Source organism: Podarcis tiliguerta (genome assembly GCF_965153285.1).
Source record: "Podarcis tiliguerta genome assembly, chromosome: 1".
Taxonomy (NCBI): domain Eukaryota; kingdom Metazoa; phylum Chordata; class Lepidosauria; order Squamata; family Lacertidae; genus Podarcis; species Podarcis tiliguerta.
The window spans coordinates 70,503,098-70,520,781 of NC_139534.1; the positions used below are offsets into that span (position 1 = coordinate 70,503,098).

Here is a 17,684-nt window from a genome sequence, read left to right on the forward strand (position 1 = left end):
GTTTGTGAACCTGGGAAGGTAACCCATTTAGGAGAAGGAAAACTCCCACTGCTCTGTGGGATATCTTTAGGAGAATAAAAGGCTAAATCCAGAGTGGGAATCCAGAGCCTTTTAGAAGGTTGGATGGTGCCTTGTAAGCTTCCTTCGTGCAGCCAAGCTGGTGCCAAACGTGTTGCTTTCCTTTCCTTTCCTTTCCTTTCCTTTCCTTTCCTTTCCTTTCCTTTCCTTTGGGCCACATCAATGAGGCTGAGAGGGGGCTATTGTTGTCTGGGCAGTCCAGGACCTCCATACACACTGCCCAGGCTTGCACCCTGGGTAGGTCACTTTGGGACTGCTAATGCTGTGGTTTGACCCCTGGAGGCACAGTCCATTGTTTCTGAAGACAGACAGATGCCAACAACATTTACAGTGGTGCCTCGCAAGACGAAATTAATTCGTTCTGCGAGTTTTTTTCGTAGAGCGAGTTTTTTCGTCTTGCGAAGCACCACGGCGGGGAGGGTGGGGAGAAGCAGGGCAGCTGCCGCAGCTGGTCCTTGGACTCACTCACGCCTTGTGGACACTGCGAAATGCGGCTGCTGGAGGGCGGCGGGGCTCAGGAGCGCGACTCCGGCTGCAGCGCTGGCTGCTGGCGGCAACGGCTCCTGAGGGGAGCGCGCGAGGGCGGTGGGCAGCAGCATTTTTCGTCTTCCGAGGCATTCGTCTTGCGGGGTACCACTGTATCTACTTGTATCATTAAACTCAAACAAACAAGTGATGTTGTTTTCATAGTAAAGATGTCTTTATTCCAAAATAATAATGTGTTAGCCGGACAACTACATACAAAACATCTACACAAGACTTTGGTAAGAAATATATCCATGACAGCTTTCTCAGAAATTCCATAGTGAACCAAAAAAAAACAAAAAAACCCAACAACAAAGAAAACATAAAAACAAAAAGGCCTTTTTTGTTTTTTTAAAAAACCAAGTTGCTTTTATTAAAACCTATTGTACATATAAGCCCCCTAACATTTCTGTTTCATTGCTTGTAAAGTTTCTACAGATTATGTAAGAAAATAAAATACAGAGAATGTTAATAAATGGTAAGTGAGGTGTATAAAATTCCTAGATCTATACCTGTGCTTTTGGTTCCAGAGTGTGCAACAGGCATGAATTATTGTACAAGAGAAGAAGTGTGGTCTATTGTTGGCTGATTTGCAACAAATATTACACTACTAGAAGGTTTACAGTAACTTTGCAATAATGCTATGCATTCTGTGTCACTTTGGGATTCATTTCTTTAATAGAAAAATCAACCTTAAGAGTCTCTATCAAGCTAAAATTAGGTGTGATTAACAGCACAATCATACACATCTCTACCTAGAAGTAAGTCTCATGACTTCAGTGGACTTACTCCCAGGTCAAGTGTGTATAGCATTGCAGTCTTAGTCCCATTAAAACCAATGGAACAAGGTAGTCCTAATTAAATTTCCACTAACAGTGATTAGCTGGATTGGGGCCATTCTGTTTTTCATTCATTTTTCATTTCTTTTCATTAAAAAAAGCATTATCATTATTACAAAAAGTAATGATTCCCACCACTATTTGGATCAAATTAGAAGAAATTTGTCAATGTGGACTGGGACAGCTATATTATCAGGTGATAGAACAACCAAATTTTCTTCAGCTGCAAGCTCTTTCATGCTTTTGAATCACAATCCTTTGAAAAGTCAGCCAACCAAGCAAAATACTATTAGATATTAAAGAAATTACAAGCAACTACACAGAGCTGCTGCTGTGTCAATCAAGTACTGGGGACAGTGAAAGTCAAATCATTAAGTTCATGGAAATTCTTACTGAGTTCAGTAGAGCCAGCACTCTTTCTGGGACAATTACTAGCATTTAATACAAGCACAGCGTAGAAGAATCAAAAACATTTTAATGCAGGGTGTTTTGTTTTTTTGCAAGTAAATGCAACTGGGCATACTCCAGCGGTTACATATTTCATGCATATTTTGACTGAATAAGTATATAATGTGAGGAAGTTAATGCATAATTCATTGAAGCAAAACATAATTGAATCTTAGATATCTGAAAACCAGAGACACAAAAATTAGCATCAGCCTAATCTCGTGCATTAACTCATAAGTGTGCTTGTCCTTTCAAGACATTTCTGCTCGGCGCCTGTGCTGAAGGCCCTCCTGAATTTTCCCTGGTTCTTCCCTTCCTTGCCCATTGGCCCTCAATTGCTTTGGGTGGCTTTGCACTGGAAGTGACTGGCTACTCAGTGCAAATGGTACATGAGAAGACACAACCACAATGAACTAACTGTGAAGATAGAGTGTCTCTGGGTCTTGAGTATAGAGACAGGGATGGAAAAGGCTTATGAGAAGGAATATAGTGAGGATTTGGGAGGTGAGGTGCACTTTAGCTCTAGAAAAAGAACACTGCCAACCTTTTGAGATTACGTTAACTTTTCTGATGAGGCATTCAATAAAAGGACATATATTTATCTTGAATAAAGGACCTCTTTCAAAGTGGCTATCGTGACTGTGGTAAAAAAGCTAAGAGCCTAGCTCCTCAGATTTCTGCTTAGCAACCCCACAGACACCCAAATGGCAGACTGGCTGATGAGTCAAAAGTAGTTGATTCTGAAACAATGTTTGGATTATACATAGAAAAGTGATGTTATTTCTAGCTGACCACACATGTCTTCTGAGGTGAATCCTTTCTGGAATAGTTACAAATGAGACCTTTTAAGTTTCCATGTATAATGAGCCCGTGGTACCCTTTTAAAAAGACACCCCGAGTGCACCAAATATTATGTTGGAAGAGGTGTTTACATTTTCCCAGAGCTCAGCGGTCAGTCTTAGGTGAATCTCTCTGTGTCAAAAACAATAAAATGTGTTTTCCCCCCTTAGGGTGCCAACACACTGTGCTGCTGTTTATAAATGCTGCAGCTCTGAAAGGGGTACAAGATGATTAATGTCAGCAGCTACACGACAAATTGAAAATGAAAACCTTGTGGAATTTTGAAGCTGTGTGCAGAATTCATTCCTTTTCTGCAAGAGTTGGAGGTCCCTTACCTCTAGAAGGCTGGTGGCATCACCCTGCACGTTATTTCATTCTGAGACCACTGCCTGCAACAATATCATTATAGTTTTGGGGACTTTCTAATTTGACTCAGTCCCTTTTGGACTCAGTCCTTGTACAGGATTACGTTTGGCATAGAGAACTGAAGAGAATGCAGAAAGATGCCCTCCTTTTTATACTGTGGTTTTTAACTGCTGATGATTTACAGAACACTCTAATATATTACCTGAATCTTTCTCTACACCTCTTGACATTCCAGGGAAACTCACTGATGCCTTATCCTTCGGAAATGTTTACAGCCTCATGACCAGATGAGCCACTCTGGCAAAATGACATTGCATGCATGCTTCTGCCCTCTCCCACACTAATCCCACATTCCTCTGCACGCAAGATGCATACAGACTTCGTTAATACTGGGAATCATTTGCCCAGTACATCAAAATGTTACTAATAATCCATGCACTTGTTCATTATTGTGGTAGACTTGAGCTTGCTCCTTAAAATTATTTATATAACCTCTAGAGTTTTTTGTTGCCTTCTTCATTGTATTGAAATTGCTTTGGCAATTGAAAGTAGAAACACATGAACATACAAGGTATTTCTGTAAAGGTATGTAGAGAACGGCTGGCATTTTCAGCATTTTTTTCTAGTTTGGATTTTTGCACACTGAACACAAGTTGTGTTCTCCACAATTATACTGGCTATATTAGGGGCAGGTAACTGAATCCCTATCCTTCGGGCCCAGGTTGCAGCTACATGGCACACATCAGCCAATATTGGGTTTTATGAGAGAGATGGTGAAGGATTAATTCAAGGCATTTGCCTTGCCTGTTACAGTATGCCATAGTTGTGTCTGTAATGTAGTCCTACATTTTAGACAGAAATGCAGGAGCTTTCTGCTTCATCCATGGGTGTTCCTAAGGACCCACTTACTGACCCCAGCCCCCTTTCAATGGTACTTACTCCACTGTACAACTTCCTACTGGAGCTGTACTTTTTGTTTTTATACTAATATATAATACCAGCACCACCAAAACTGTCTCTCACAACAGTTACTTTTTTCTGAAAATATATGCCAGAAATATGGCAGCCATTACTGGAAAGCTAGTAAGAGAACGAGGAGAAACCAACATATATGCTGCCTGTGACAATTACATCAGGGTAACAATACCTCTGCCAGGTGATGGAGAGAGAAAAATGGAAGCTTTGTGACTGAAACCAGCAAAAGCAGCTTTGGGAGTGATGCGGAGAAGCTTCTTCCCCTTCTTCCTTCTTGGAATTACTTGGTAGAGCAAGGTTTGAAGCTCTGATGCTGAGGACCGTCACCTCTGCAGCAGGCATCTAAACAACACCTTGTATATTTATGTTAGCCCAACTCTTAGAAGGCAATGGCTTCTCCCAAAACCACCGAGATCTGTTTGGTTCTGATCCTCAGGCAAGGATAATCTCCAAATCAGAGATGAGCGAGGCTGGCTGGGACTGATGGAATGCAGCAACATCTGGAGTGCCGCAGGTTCCTCATCCCTGATGCAATTGAGTGCCTGCTTCCCTGTATCTTACCACTTAGCTCTTGTGGCATTTCAGATGATTCCCATCAACCCCTAGCCAGAATGGCCAAAGCTTGAGGGATGATCAAAGCTGTAGTCCCACAACTTCTGGCAGTCACAGGTTCCTGTCTGGTGGTCACAGGATGTCCTGACGTAACATCTGACATGGCAAATGTGAATAGTGTTCTTACTTAGAAGCAGCCCAACAGTTAATTTGTGGCCTTCAGACAGAAAGTGTTAACATTTGTTCTATTCGCATGTGAACAGTTTAAATTTGCTTTCCCTTCTGAAAGTGGGAAGGAAGAAAATATGCTTTATTTTGTAGCGGTCCCTACCGAAGGAAAAAGAAATGTCTCACAGGATTGCTATAAATACAAATTTAAAAAGATAACTATGCACCTGAAGTATTATTGAACCAGCATTATTGAAGAAATTCCTTGGCACAGTTGTGTAATCACAGAGGCACTGCTTTGAGTATTTTGAAACTGGATCCAAATAGGTATTTATGTTTGCAATGTAATTTATGCATGCATCCTGTGTATTTACAGGTATTATTTCTATGATTATGGTATGTCCACACAGAGATGTCTATAATTTCAAAGTTATTAGGAGTTCACAATGACTTCACTATTTTTATGCATTAAGGGCTAGCTGGAGCATCAAGGAGCCACTCTCAGCATACATTTGTGAGGAAATATTTATAAAATATATCTCTTGCACCAGCAAGACTAATAAGCAAACCACACTGCAAAAATGAAAACTAATATACACAATTTATATCTTCTTTAAAAAAAATCAAATCAAGGTTGATTTTACATTTAGCTCAGAGTGCATTATTTGAAAGACTCAGGTTTTGCTAACACGGATGAACATTGCAGGCTCTTAATTCCTTCTTGTCTTTGCAACTAGTAAACTGAGTGCTTTTGAATCTCTTCTTGACTGTCATGAACCTTTCCTGGATTCCACCCCCACACAGTTTGGTACATTCTGACCAAGCAGTCCATGGTTTCATCTTACAACCTAAAATTAAAATAAAATAAAAGCATGAAGGTCAATACTTTGTGTGAAAATTCTCTCTTCTGTACACTTGTTTTGATTTCTGTTCTTAACTTCAAGCTTTTAAAATATCATGGTTAGATATATAAATAATTCCACAGGTCATTCGGCATGTTACCTTGAGAAATAGTTTATACTTTTAGAAATTCCTCATGAATATCTGTGGCTCATGAGTCTATCTCAACTGCCACATCCACACAATGGATCTTCTGAGTGGCAGGTGTTGCCCATGTGAATAGGCTGCTCTTACAAATGCACAAGGGACTGCAGTAGCCCTACCTAGTACGTTAACTGGGCCCCTTCTATTAAATAGATAGGACGAATGACAAACAGAAGCAGAGGATCGAGGCTATGGAATGTGCTCCCATTCTACATTTCGGAAAAGGTGCTTGTAGCCAGCTAAGTTTCATTCAGAGTAGACCCTTCAAAACTAACGGTCCTAAGTTTGACATGACTTGAAAAATTAATGGATCTTTCTGAGCTTAGTATGTGTTTTATTCTGTTTTGTGTTTATTCTGAAATTGGTTTAAATATGTTGTATTTTCTTTATAATTTGGGGAGGGGGTGTTGTGTGTTAATCATTCCTGTGATCTCTGGGGACCAGTTCAGAATCTATAAATGACTCAGGAATAAATAAACAAACTAGCATTGTAGTCTAGGGTTGTGCGCCTGTTTGCTCCTCTTTTAACCAGTTTTTGGTGGCACGTCAGTTCCAAGCAACATCTACAACACATACCTGGAAATTGCTCGCCATCTACATCTTCTTTTGCCTGCTCACTTCTCCTTTTTTCACGAGGCTCTTTCCACCGCCGTTTCTCAATATTGGGATTTCTCAAGCATTTCCTTATCCGGCATTTTTTACGCTGTACAGTTTCTGGGCACGAAGCTCCTCCAAACTGGGGTTCCATTTTGATCATCCTTGTCCTGATCATATGACCTTTCCCACAAGATTTGTTGCATTCTGACCACTGAGACCACTCTGTTAACTCACAGTCAATGGCTACACAGACAGAACAAGAAAGGCTGCCATGAGCATCAAGCTACGCAAACAAATGAAGTTAAGGAACAATGTCAATATGCTCTGATAGTGGCACCAAAAAGCAGGAAAATTCCCTGATGGCCTCAGAGCAAATTTTATAGCAGCTCTCTGCACTTTGGTGTCCTACAGATGCCAGTGGACTACAACTCCCATCATCCCTAGTCAAGCTAGCTTAGGAGCACCAACTTGGGGAAGGCTGTTTTATAGCAACACAGAACCTAGATCATCTTCTTATAATTATGTTTTGAGAATAAGCTCAAATTACTCCACTGGGGACTTACTCTCCATCTGTGGTGGCCTTTCATTGGGCAGGCAGAAATGAATATGGAAGCGGTGAAATGCTCGTCTTTAGAGCACACAGACCCAGAGGCTGTTTTTGCACCACTTCAGACAACATTCACATTCTGTTCCTTTCACAGACACAGAGATGCCTGAGAATCATAGGGATTCCCAACAAGGCACTGTTATTCTCTCCCCCTACACTCTTTTCCTCTACTACCCACTGTAATGAACCAACCCATTACTTTGAACTCATTCATGCCTCCTATGGCAGAATCCAGTGGCACTCTCCTCCTCAGAGCCCCAGCATGCAGGCTACTTGGATGCCTAGTGAGAATAACCTGGATCTTTGGAAGGGTAAGATCTTTTCAAAGAATTTAAGTGGCACTTGGCTCTATAATGGAACACTCTTGTGGGTGGGCAGAGTTAGGAGACCAGAAGTGGGAGCAAGGTTGGGGAGCCGAAACAGAAAGATCCTGCAGTCATCACCATTTGAAAGCTGGGATGATCTAGCACTTAAAAGTATGAGCTATCTTTTGGGAAGTCTCGAGTTCAGGGTGGGGAATCTTTTTGGCTCCATGGGCCAAATCTGATGGGGTGGGGCTGCCCATCTGTCAACCATCTGACATCAGAATGAGTCAGGGGCTTGGGCACTTTTGAAGCCTTGAATTTGGGATGTCAAAACACTTGGTGCAGCTGATCCAGAAAGCTTCATTTCTACTGTTGATCAGCACGTGGGCAGTAGAACCGAAGCCTGCTTTCTGCAGGCATCAGGTGTGTGATAGAACTAGCAGTAGTTCTGCATCACCATTGCAAACACTTTTCAGCAGCAAGGAAGGCCTTTCATAGGCTCTCCAACACTGACACAGAAGAAATCATTCTCTATGATCTCTGCAATAGAATTAGACATTCTACCCTTGTGTCAGGAGCTGCTGATATCTGTGCCCTGTGTGGTGACAGCTTCTAAAGTGACAGCTTCAAGCCTTGGACTGACTCTGCCCACTCAGCCAAGCCTTATTCAAGCAACAAGGTCTTCTTGAGCAGGGCAGTCTTTAGCATGTGAGCCGCCGGGGTGCGAAGATCTGCCCAGCACCCCCAAAGTTCTTTGTTGACCTTTTTTTAGGGGGGGCGAACTCAAGGTTGTTGAGCTTTTTTGGGAAGGGGGAATCACTCACCTGTAACAACAATGCAGCAAAAAAACCTGCTTTTGTTTCCTGACTCGTCGGGAATCTATGATGCTACAGAGTAACAGAGCAATGGAGGAGGGGGGTGGGGACTTCCGCTCTATTGCTTTTCACTGCTGCAAATCAAGAGGGACTGGTGTACAGTGGGTATATATTTGCCCCCCCCCCCGAATTCAGCGCATGGGTGCACCACACCCCTTGCACCCCTTGGTAAAGACCACCCTGTTCTTCAGCTCTCTAGCTCTTGTTATTTGGTACTGATTTCTGCCTTGCTCCTTGATTTCCGCCTTCTCATTTGTCCTTTGGGCCTGACTTACATCTTTATCCCAGATCTCCATGTTCCCACTTCCTTGCCCATGTCAGCCTGCTTGTTGATGACCCTGCCCTGACAGCTTGTGTGGAAATGGTGCTTTGGCAATGCCTGTGTAGCTGTGCATCACCGCTCTTGACTCAAGGCTATGATCAGGTTAGGAGTAGCGCTTTGTCAAAGCAAGCAGAATGACCACATTTCTGGCCAAGCAGCATGCTGAATAGGAAAGAAGGGGAAGGGAAACGGCAAACTGGCCTTCAGACTCCAGACATCGGTACTTACGGCACTCGGGCAGCATGCACTTTTCAACTTGCTCCAGCTCCTCATTGCAGTCTCCAAGCTCTGCTGCAGATTTCAGCATTCTCTGTCGCGTCCTCATCCCCTTCCCACATGTTACGCTGCAGTCACTCCATTCAGACCAAGGAGACAGCATACAGGGAATGGTATCTAGTGCAAGGGAGAAAGATTGACTAGCTCACAGCCAGGGTTTAATTTCAAAGTGTTGTCCAGCCATTTGGAAAAAGCTGGAGGACAGGGCCACAGGATTGGTACTGTGGGAGGATCTTGCAATGGAGGAGGACCCTTGTTGGCTCAAATCCATATTGACTACCCGGGTGCAAACACCAGTGACCCCATCACCCCATCTTTCTCACTTGTGGGGCAAATGAGAAATTGCAATCAGCTCCCCCAGTCTCTCTTTTTCCCATCTTGGGAGCAGTCTGTCCTCACCCTGAATTGGCTCAGGGCTGTGAGGGGACAGAGTTAACCCATCTCCCCTTTGCTATTTCTCCAATTTAAATGGCAGCTGCTTTTGCCAAGAAGCTCAGTTCAACTGGAACTCTACATGTGCCCTGAGAAAACGAGTTTACTTTAACATAGCTTTGAGCAATGAGTACATCACCAGTGTAAGGAATCAGAGAAAGCTACAGTTCAAGTATCATTGTAAGCCCCAGTGGCTTCCACCAAAGAGGTTAGAGATCATACAGCACTGGAAAACTCTGGACACATTTACATCCAGTGGCTGAATGACTATGGTGTGCAAACTGGCACAGCATGGTATGTTTACAATGCAGCTTCAGTAAGGAGGAGATGAAGCAAGATACCTTTGTAGATACTTATACATTGATTTAAGGGCCCCAAGATTAGTGTCGTCGTCCCCCAAGCTTTTAAAAAATCATTTTGGATAGTTTGGTGCCTCCAGATGCTAATAGTGTTGTATCAATGAAGATGCATCTATGGCTCTTTGTTGTGATTTTGAATGTATTTCATGAAACCTGAAATGATTATTTTTCTAAAGTCAGGTCAAATGAATTCATTCACCCACGCTAGAATGTGGTATTTGTTAGGCTTTCTTGAAGGAAATTGTTACATGTGCCAATGAGAAAATGTACCAAGAGAACCGGGTGGGGGAAATCCAGGAATAATTCAGTCAAGAGAGTTAACTGAGGAGAACAAAGTCCAGAGTTAAAATGACACTGGCTAGGCAGGGAATGGAGCCTGAGACAATGGATATTTTCACACCTCGTAAAGTCAGGTCAGCATCAGTTCACACCACTACGGTTTCCTGGGGCTGGTTTCATGATGTGTAAAAGCAGTAAACAAGGGTGACTGGCATGATGCGGGTGGCACACAGCTGCTTGCACTCCCTGATGATTTTTATAGCCTGGAGATGGCTAGTCCTCTAGCCACCCAATGGTGCTGTTTATTCTTTTACAAGACTTGAAGTCAATCCATTGAGACCTCACATTAGACTGATTTATGGGTGATTTCATAACATGCAAAGGTTCACTGGACTGAGTACATAAATCACAGTGACAGGAGAGGCTTGAGAGATACTAATTAATGTTAGCCTCAGAGCCATTTTGTACATTACGTATTAGCATGTGCCTGTACATACTTCAGAATAAGAATTTGAAGGCTATATTCTGCAGCATATGTTTAATGCATGCTTATTCTGCGTGGAGCTCTCCTTTCGACTTGAGTCTCCAGGCCAATGTTGTATGAAATGGTCCATACATGGGGAAATGCAATTTTGTATCTAGTGAACTGATTTATGCTCCCATTAATATATGCACGAGAGCCAGCCAAAACCTATAAAACAGGCAGGAGCAGTCCTATAGATGTACAGCTGATGGGGTTTTTTTTCATACCATGGTCAGATGAACATAACTGAGATGAATATTGATTCTACAAGGTGAATAATTTTGGCTGCAGAAGAAATCAGAAGCAAATGGTTTTCCAAAATAGAGATCTGGAAGGCTATTTCAAATCAGTACCTTATCCCTGCAGAACCTGCTCGTGTGAACCTCCTCATCTGTTCAGCCTATTCTTTATCTGTTTCAGAGGATTCTGGGGGTTATTTTTGCCTATCTTTCTCATCCTTCTGGCCAGTTCCCCTTGCCCTCATTTCTCTGGATCCCTCCATAATTCAGCCCTGTTGCCCTGGGCCTGACTTCTTCATTATAAAGGTTTTTGACCCTTCCATCTGCCCTGCCCTAGTCTAGGATTAGAGGGCAGGTATAAAAATGCAGCAGAATGGGGTAGTGGAGTTGGTTGCACCATTTCAGGCTTAAAAGGCAGCACTGTGGGTCAAACACCCTGGGGCTACTGGCTCCAGATGAAGCATTCAAACCACAGCCCATAATCTTCCTGGCCAAGGAAATTATCTGAAGATAGTGATGTAGAAAAAAAACACCTAGATTAAGAATATCCAGCATACGTCATGTTACAGACTTGACTTCAAATCTGAGTTAAAGTGGTATATTTTACTTAAGTGCACTCTATAAGCATATGCAACCTTCCTGCTAATACTATTAAATGTGGCTTTGCCGAAATGAATCACATAACTTTCCATCTGAAACAAGTGCTCTTTTGTGCAGCCCAAGAAAAGAGAGACAAAGTCAATAATGGCAGGTTTTGCATTTGAAGCTTTAAAGCTGCCAAACAAATGGGATTAATCATCAAAAGACAAAGGAATTTTGTAGGATGTTGCAATAGCTATTTAAAGTAGTTTAGACTTTAGACAAAAGAGAAAGCACATCCCCAGTAACAAGGCTGCTTGGGATGCTGAAGTCTTTGCAAATCCTTATGCAAAAGGACCTGGACTAACATGTAGGGCAGATGTTAGCCATCTGCTGAGTTTGAGCCTCTCTGAATATTGTGGCACAGTATGCATTTAATACATAATTTGAAGATGGGGTGTGTGTCACAATTTAAATACATATGTTTTAAGAGAACTGTTTTCATGATTTTTAATATGTAGTTTGAGATGATCTTTTCATATTGAAGATTAATGTGAAAATGGAATAGAATTATGGGTAAAAATATGTAAAAGGGGCACGTACCCAAAACAGGCCAGTTCATCCCTAACTTTAGGCCACATGGTTACGCAAGAAGCATCAGCTCAGTTGCCTGCCCAGTGAGGGTGCATTCTTTCTTCGACCTGCAAATTTGCTTGTCTCTGAGTATAACAAGCTGTGGTTGAGCCACATCTCAAGGCGGGGAGACATGCCACTTTCCCACACAGTGAATCTCGGATACTTACGGCATTCGGGCATCATGCATTTCTCGGCTTCCGTGGTTTCTGCCTTGCACATGGATCCGTCTGCTGGGGTCATCTTGATCATCCGGTGCCGTTTCTTCATTCCCATCCCACAGCTGGCACTGCATTCATCCCACTCCCCCCATTCCGTCACCAGGCAGGTGCTAGGAGCTATTGATAACAATAGGCAGAAAGAAGATCAGTCTACTGGCACTCGTTTAATAGAGGGATCACAGGCAGCTCTTATGCTGATTCAGCGAGGTAGGCTAAATCAAATACTTACAGCACTCCTCATTCACAATGCACTTCTCGGTCTCTTCTGTGGGTACTTTGCATATAGAGCCATCGTCGGGGAACTGCTTCACATATCTTTCTCTCGACCGCATGCCCATGCCACAAGAGACGCTGCAGGGGGACCACGTTATCCACTCAGACATCATACATGTAGAGCCATCTAAAATATAGAATACAATTGCCATTTCTTTTCTAAGTCTCACCTGGATGTGGGGTGGGTGGGAAGAGAAGTATACTTTTACCTCAACCCCCCCCCTTCTTCTCTTTCCTACCTTCATCACTGCAGCCTGGGCCCATGCATGGCTGAAAGTCCTGTGTTTCTGGGCAAGGAACACTGAGGTCAAGTTGAGCTTTGAGCATCCTCTGCCTCATCCGCTTGCCCTTTTCACACGTGGAAGAGCTACAGGCTGACCATGGGGACCAGTTGGAATAGATGCAGGTTTCTGGAGTGTCATCTAAAAGCAAAAAGCAAAAAGAAACAGTTACCGTATTTTTCGTCCCATAGGACGCTCCGTCCCATAGGACGCACCTACTTTTTTGGGGGGGAAATAAAGGAAAAAAATTTTTCCCTTTATTTCCCCCCCAAAACCAGGTCGGGGAACAGTGGGATGGCGGCGCTGCGCCTCCCCGCTGTCCCCCGACCTTGTGGGGCTGGCCGATGTCTGCCTGGCGCCAGGGCGCTCTGCTGCAGGGCGCCCCATGCGCCGGGCGGCAGCTGCCGCCCGCAAGCCTTGCGCGCCGGGGGGAGTTCTCCCCCGGTGCGCAAGGCTTGCTGACACTTGCGCGAAGCACGGGGCGTCCTCCGATGGAATGACATATGGAATGACAGCCATGCTCTTTTCTACCAGTTTTTGAGTTGCCTGGTGTGCCATGTTGCTCACTTATTCTGCGTGTCAGTTCACAGCTTTGAAGACAACTAGAAGACTGCATAAAGAAGCATATTAAGTGGCTATTCCGCAGTAATGGATAAGCCAGAACATCTTCCAGTAGAATTTAATGAAAAATCTTCCTGTTTAGTCTGCCTTTCAGCAGCTATTTCCTGTTATGCTGCTCCATGCTCCAAACAGTACAGGACAAGTCAGCAGTTGCAGCATGGTGCTAAAGAAGATGGGAGGGCCGGAATTTCACTTCATTTATTTCTTGATTGAAGTGTTTATAATCCACACTTTCACAAAAGTATAACAAGGCAGTATGCAAGATTATAATAAATGCAGTAAAAGCACCAGTGAAAATATCATTAGGAACATCAGTTGATTGAAAAAGAAAATCAGATTCCCAAGGCTCGTCTTTACAAGACAGTTTTCAGATGCTGTCTGAAAAACGGCTGAGATGATTCCTGCTGGACCTTCTACACAGCAAGGTGTTCTGCAGCACAGGGGCTCCCCACTACAAGCTCAATACCATAGGAAAGTTCAACTGAACTTCAGTAGTGTGTGAGGAACCACCAGAAGTGCCCCAGAAGATCTCAGTGATCAAGGTAGGGGTCAGATGGTCCTTAAGACATTTTGGGTTCAAGTTGTTTAGGGCTTCGTGGATTAACACTAAAACCTGGAACCTGGCCTAGTAAAGGTAAAGAACACCTGGACTGTTAAGTCCAGTCAAAGGTTACTATGGGGTTGTGTTGCTCATCTCGCTTTCAGGCTGAGGGAGCCGGCGTTTGTCCAAAGACAGCTTTCCAGGTCATGGGGCCAGCATGACTAAACTGCTTCTGGCGCAACAGAGCACCTTGATGGAAGCCAGAGTGCATGGAAATGCCGTTTACCTTCCCACCGCAGTGGTACCTATTTATCTACTTGCACTGGCATGCTTTCAAACTGCTAGGTTGGCAGGAGCTGGGGCAGAGCAACGGGAGCTCACCCTGTCATGGGGATTTGAACTGACAGCCTTCTAATCAGAAAGCCCAAGAGGCTCGGTGGTTTAGACCACAGTGCCACCTGTGTCCTACCTGGCCTAGTATCAAATTGGCAACTAGTGCAATTCTCTCAGCACTGGAGTAACATGTTGCCAGCAACCTGCTCCTCTAAGCAGTCTGGTCACTGCTTTTTGCACTAGTTGAAGATTCTGGACCAGATAAAAAGGGCAGTACTGAGAAGTCACACAGTCAGACGATGGCCAAAGTCATTCAGATATTTAATTTTTTTAAAAAAGGCAACCTGCTCTACAAGCAATTCTGAAATATAGACTTGTAAATGTGTAATTCTAATGAGTTTTCAAAGGAAAAGAACCCACAGAAATTGCTTGCATCCTAGACAAAAGTAGAAAAAGGCACAAATGACAATGAGGCAATTAACTTTTGAATTTAAGAGATAACACCCTTTTTTACTTTTGAAAACAAACTCCATAATCTCTACGATACTCGATTTAAGATACTAGTGCATATGGCTGAATCATTCCTGCTCTCATTTGAATTCTACACATATTATAGGCTTACAAGGGCAGCCTGTCCTCATAGACAAACACAATCATTAATAAAGAAGAGCAGTTAGATGAGGAAAATAGGAGAGCCTGACGAAGACCAACCCAGCGCAGGATAATAAAGTCAGTGGGATTAGGCTTCTTCTAAATTAGTATAGTGCTGCTTTCAATTCCAAAAAATTCTGCCTGCTGACACCATCACTGTGGGTGTTTATTAAGTAATGATGCTGGCTCCAACCACAAATGGGTAAGCAAATTGTTTTTCCCCCTTCCTGTTTTTAATACTGTCCTAATAATAATGCAGTAGGCGTGAAATATAGAGTAGCAGCACTGGAGGATGAAGCAAAACACAAACTTGTGCAAATAGAACATAATTAAAAAGTACCTTCATCTTCCGGAGCTTCTGCGGCAAGATCTGCAACAATGTCATCAACGTTATCGGGGACAATATTGCACTGCTCTCCCTGCAAAGAAACATTTTCAAGTGTTTAAATTGGCAGAGGAAACCATGCCGTTGCAGGCGCTGGAATGGAAAATCAGCTGCCTGAATATGCACAAACAAGATCTGTGTCCCTGGAGTGTAACCTAGTGAAGGCCTAGTGAAGTCATGAGGTCCTTTATAAAATGTAAGTCTTGTGAAATAGCCCAGGAAGCTAAAGCCTCAAGGGTACCTAGGCCTCTCTTCTGAAGAATGAGAGCTGCTGAAACTTCTCTCGGGAGAAGTTTTCAAATAGGAGTCAGAAATGGCAAGCTAAGATGCAAAGGAGAATTTTGTAAAAAGCAAGTGTGGTTTAAAATGCTGGCAAGGTGGGAAAACATCCAACGTGATGATCTCATTAGTCATAATGCCAGATGTTACTGGGAGGGCATGTGGGGAATTATGGGGTTGTACTTGCCTTTCTGTTTGCCTGATGGAATGATCTCCCCTCTCCTCTCCCTATGCTGTTCTGAGGGTTCTCCAAATGCTCAGGGGCAGATTTGGAGAGGGTGAAGGGGGATGGGGGGGAGTCATTTTGCATTTGCAGGAATCCCTGTGCTGGCTTCTGCTAGCTCAGTGAGTTGGTTGACTACCGACCACAGTCGGAAGCAGTTATGCACACCCTGAAATCACCTGCATAGGAAATAAAGAGTAATCCAGTTCTCTGGTTTCCTCAGACCCAGTGCTGCTAAACTTTGGTGGGTCCTTGAAAAACGAGCCTCTAGGAGGGGTTCCATCTGTACTCATATGTATTAGCAAGAAGTGGTCATCCTCTCAAGCAAACTGATTGGGGCCAATGCATCCCTTAACTGTGATTAAAGTGAAAGGTAGTGAATTTGCTCAGCTGGGTACTCTGGAGAGGCACTGTATGAACTTGTAGCTCCCTCTCAGTCACTTAACATTAAGAGATTGGGACCCTCATGTCTCCACTGACCCAACATGGACAGAACGATCAATTCATAGCTTCTCATTGATGCTTCTTATGCATCAGTTGAAAAATCTAGTAATGAACAAATTAGTTCTATGTTCCAGCTTTATTATTAGATTTATCCCCACCCCCCATTCAATTTGTATTGCTGTTAGGAATGCCATACTGGTACCTTCCGTGCAATCCTTTCAATGACAACTCTGGCTACTGACTTAATGGATCCTCCTTCTGGGTCATAAAAGGGACTCTGGGGGTGGTCGAGGCTGGTGAGAGGCCTTATCTTCTCTTGAGGTACTGTTGGTTTGTTGGGTGACTGCAGCAGAAAGATATAGATATAGAAGAAACCCGTGATGAAAAATGTCACAGTGATTAGTGGACACTCAGCACAAAAAATAATAGCACTAGAATCAAGAAGTACTCTGAAAAGTTTTCAGTTGTACACTACTTCCATTACAACTGACCTCAGATTCTGAACTCTTTATCATGAGTATATATTTGTCATGACTGTCTATTTTTTATGGTTTTAGGTTTCTTTTTTAAAAAATGCACCTGCTGTTTCTTAAAAACTGGGTTTTCTGGAAGTTTTTCTTGTACATTGTCTCTTGAAGACTGTACAAAAGACAATTAATAAATTAAAAACAACAGCCTGAAGCTAAAATGAAGACAAACTGGGAGCACATTAATTTATATAATTTGTGTCTTCAGCCACAAAGTAAGAGTCACTCACAGCAAATACTCTATAAAAATATGGAATCAAATCAAATTACAATATGAACTAATTTGACAGCAGCAATACCAGAACAAAAAAATTAAAGCAGAAAAGCCACCAGAATTGTAACAGGCATTGTCTTATAAATCCTACAAATTCAATTAGAAAGCATGGATGACTTCTACAAACCCACCCCATCTTCCGTTTCCACATTTCTGTAAAAATCAAAACACACTTCAAAATTTGAGCATAAATACATATTGGATGTCCGTATTCCCTAACAAATATTGCTGCACTCAACTATTTCAAGACATCAACTGCACAAAAGGTTTTGCGACCTTAGCACCTTACTAAAAATAAAAATCAATATAGCCAGAAAATAAACAGGGCAGTCTATTCAAATCCTAACTTTGTCTACACTTGCACATTTTTCATTAACTGCTCTCATACATATTCAGGAAGGTAAATATTTAATATAAAAATTGAATATCGCAGAAAACGTTGTGTTGACTCCTAGCGTGTGTCCATGAACTCTGTCTGCCAGTACTCATAAATCATTTCCAGTCTACACAATGACTTCGGGTTGACTGATCTACAGACTAAAGCAAGTTCTTGCACTGTACTTAAAATAAAAAATAAAAAAAATCTTGCTTGCTTGTTCTACCTTACACTTTGACATAAAAGGGAAAGTTCAAACAGAATGGCAAGAGCTTTCATTTGCCACCCCAATTTCAGTTCTCCCACCTATTCTTCTTGAGACTTTTGCCCTTCCTTTGTGGCTCCTGGAAAAGTCAGCAATGAAAACTTAGTATGGATGTCCTAAAGTTTTAAAT

The 17,684-nt window shown here is 42.7% G+C and overlaps 1 protein-coding gene across 1 annotated transcript in view; it reads right to left on the bottom strand.

The window, feature by feature from the left end:
• Positions 1-756: 756 nt before the first annotated feature.
• SPON1 (spondin 1) overlaps positions 757-17,684 on the bottom strand; it is a 269,806-nt gene continuing 252,878 nt past the window's right edge. Inside the window, exons 9-16 of the mRNA XM_083430410.1 lie at positions 16,315-16,455; positions 15,122-15,200; positions 12,594-12,776; positions 12,311-12,481; positions 12,031-12,198; positions 8,769-8,933; positions 6,411-6,674; positions 757-5,638 (exon numbers count right to left, since the gene is read on the bottom strand). Coding sequence (XP_083286536.1) covers positions 5,475-5,638; positions 6,411-6,674; positions 8,769-8,933; positions 12,031-12,198; positions 12,311-12,481; positions 12,594-12,776; positions 15,122-15,200; positions 16,315-16,455 — 1,335 coding nt within the window. The 3' untranslated portion in view covers positions 757-5,474. The remainder of the gene's footprint in view (positions 5,639-6,410; positions 6,675-8,768; positions 8,934-12,030; positions 12,199-12,310; positions 12,482-12,593; positions 12,777-15,121; positions 15,201-16,314; positions 16,456-17,684) is intronic.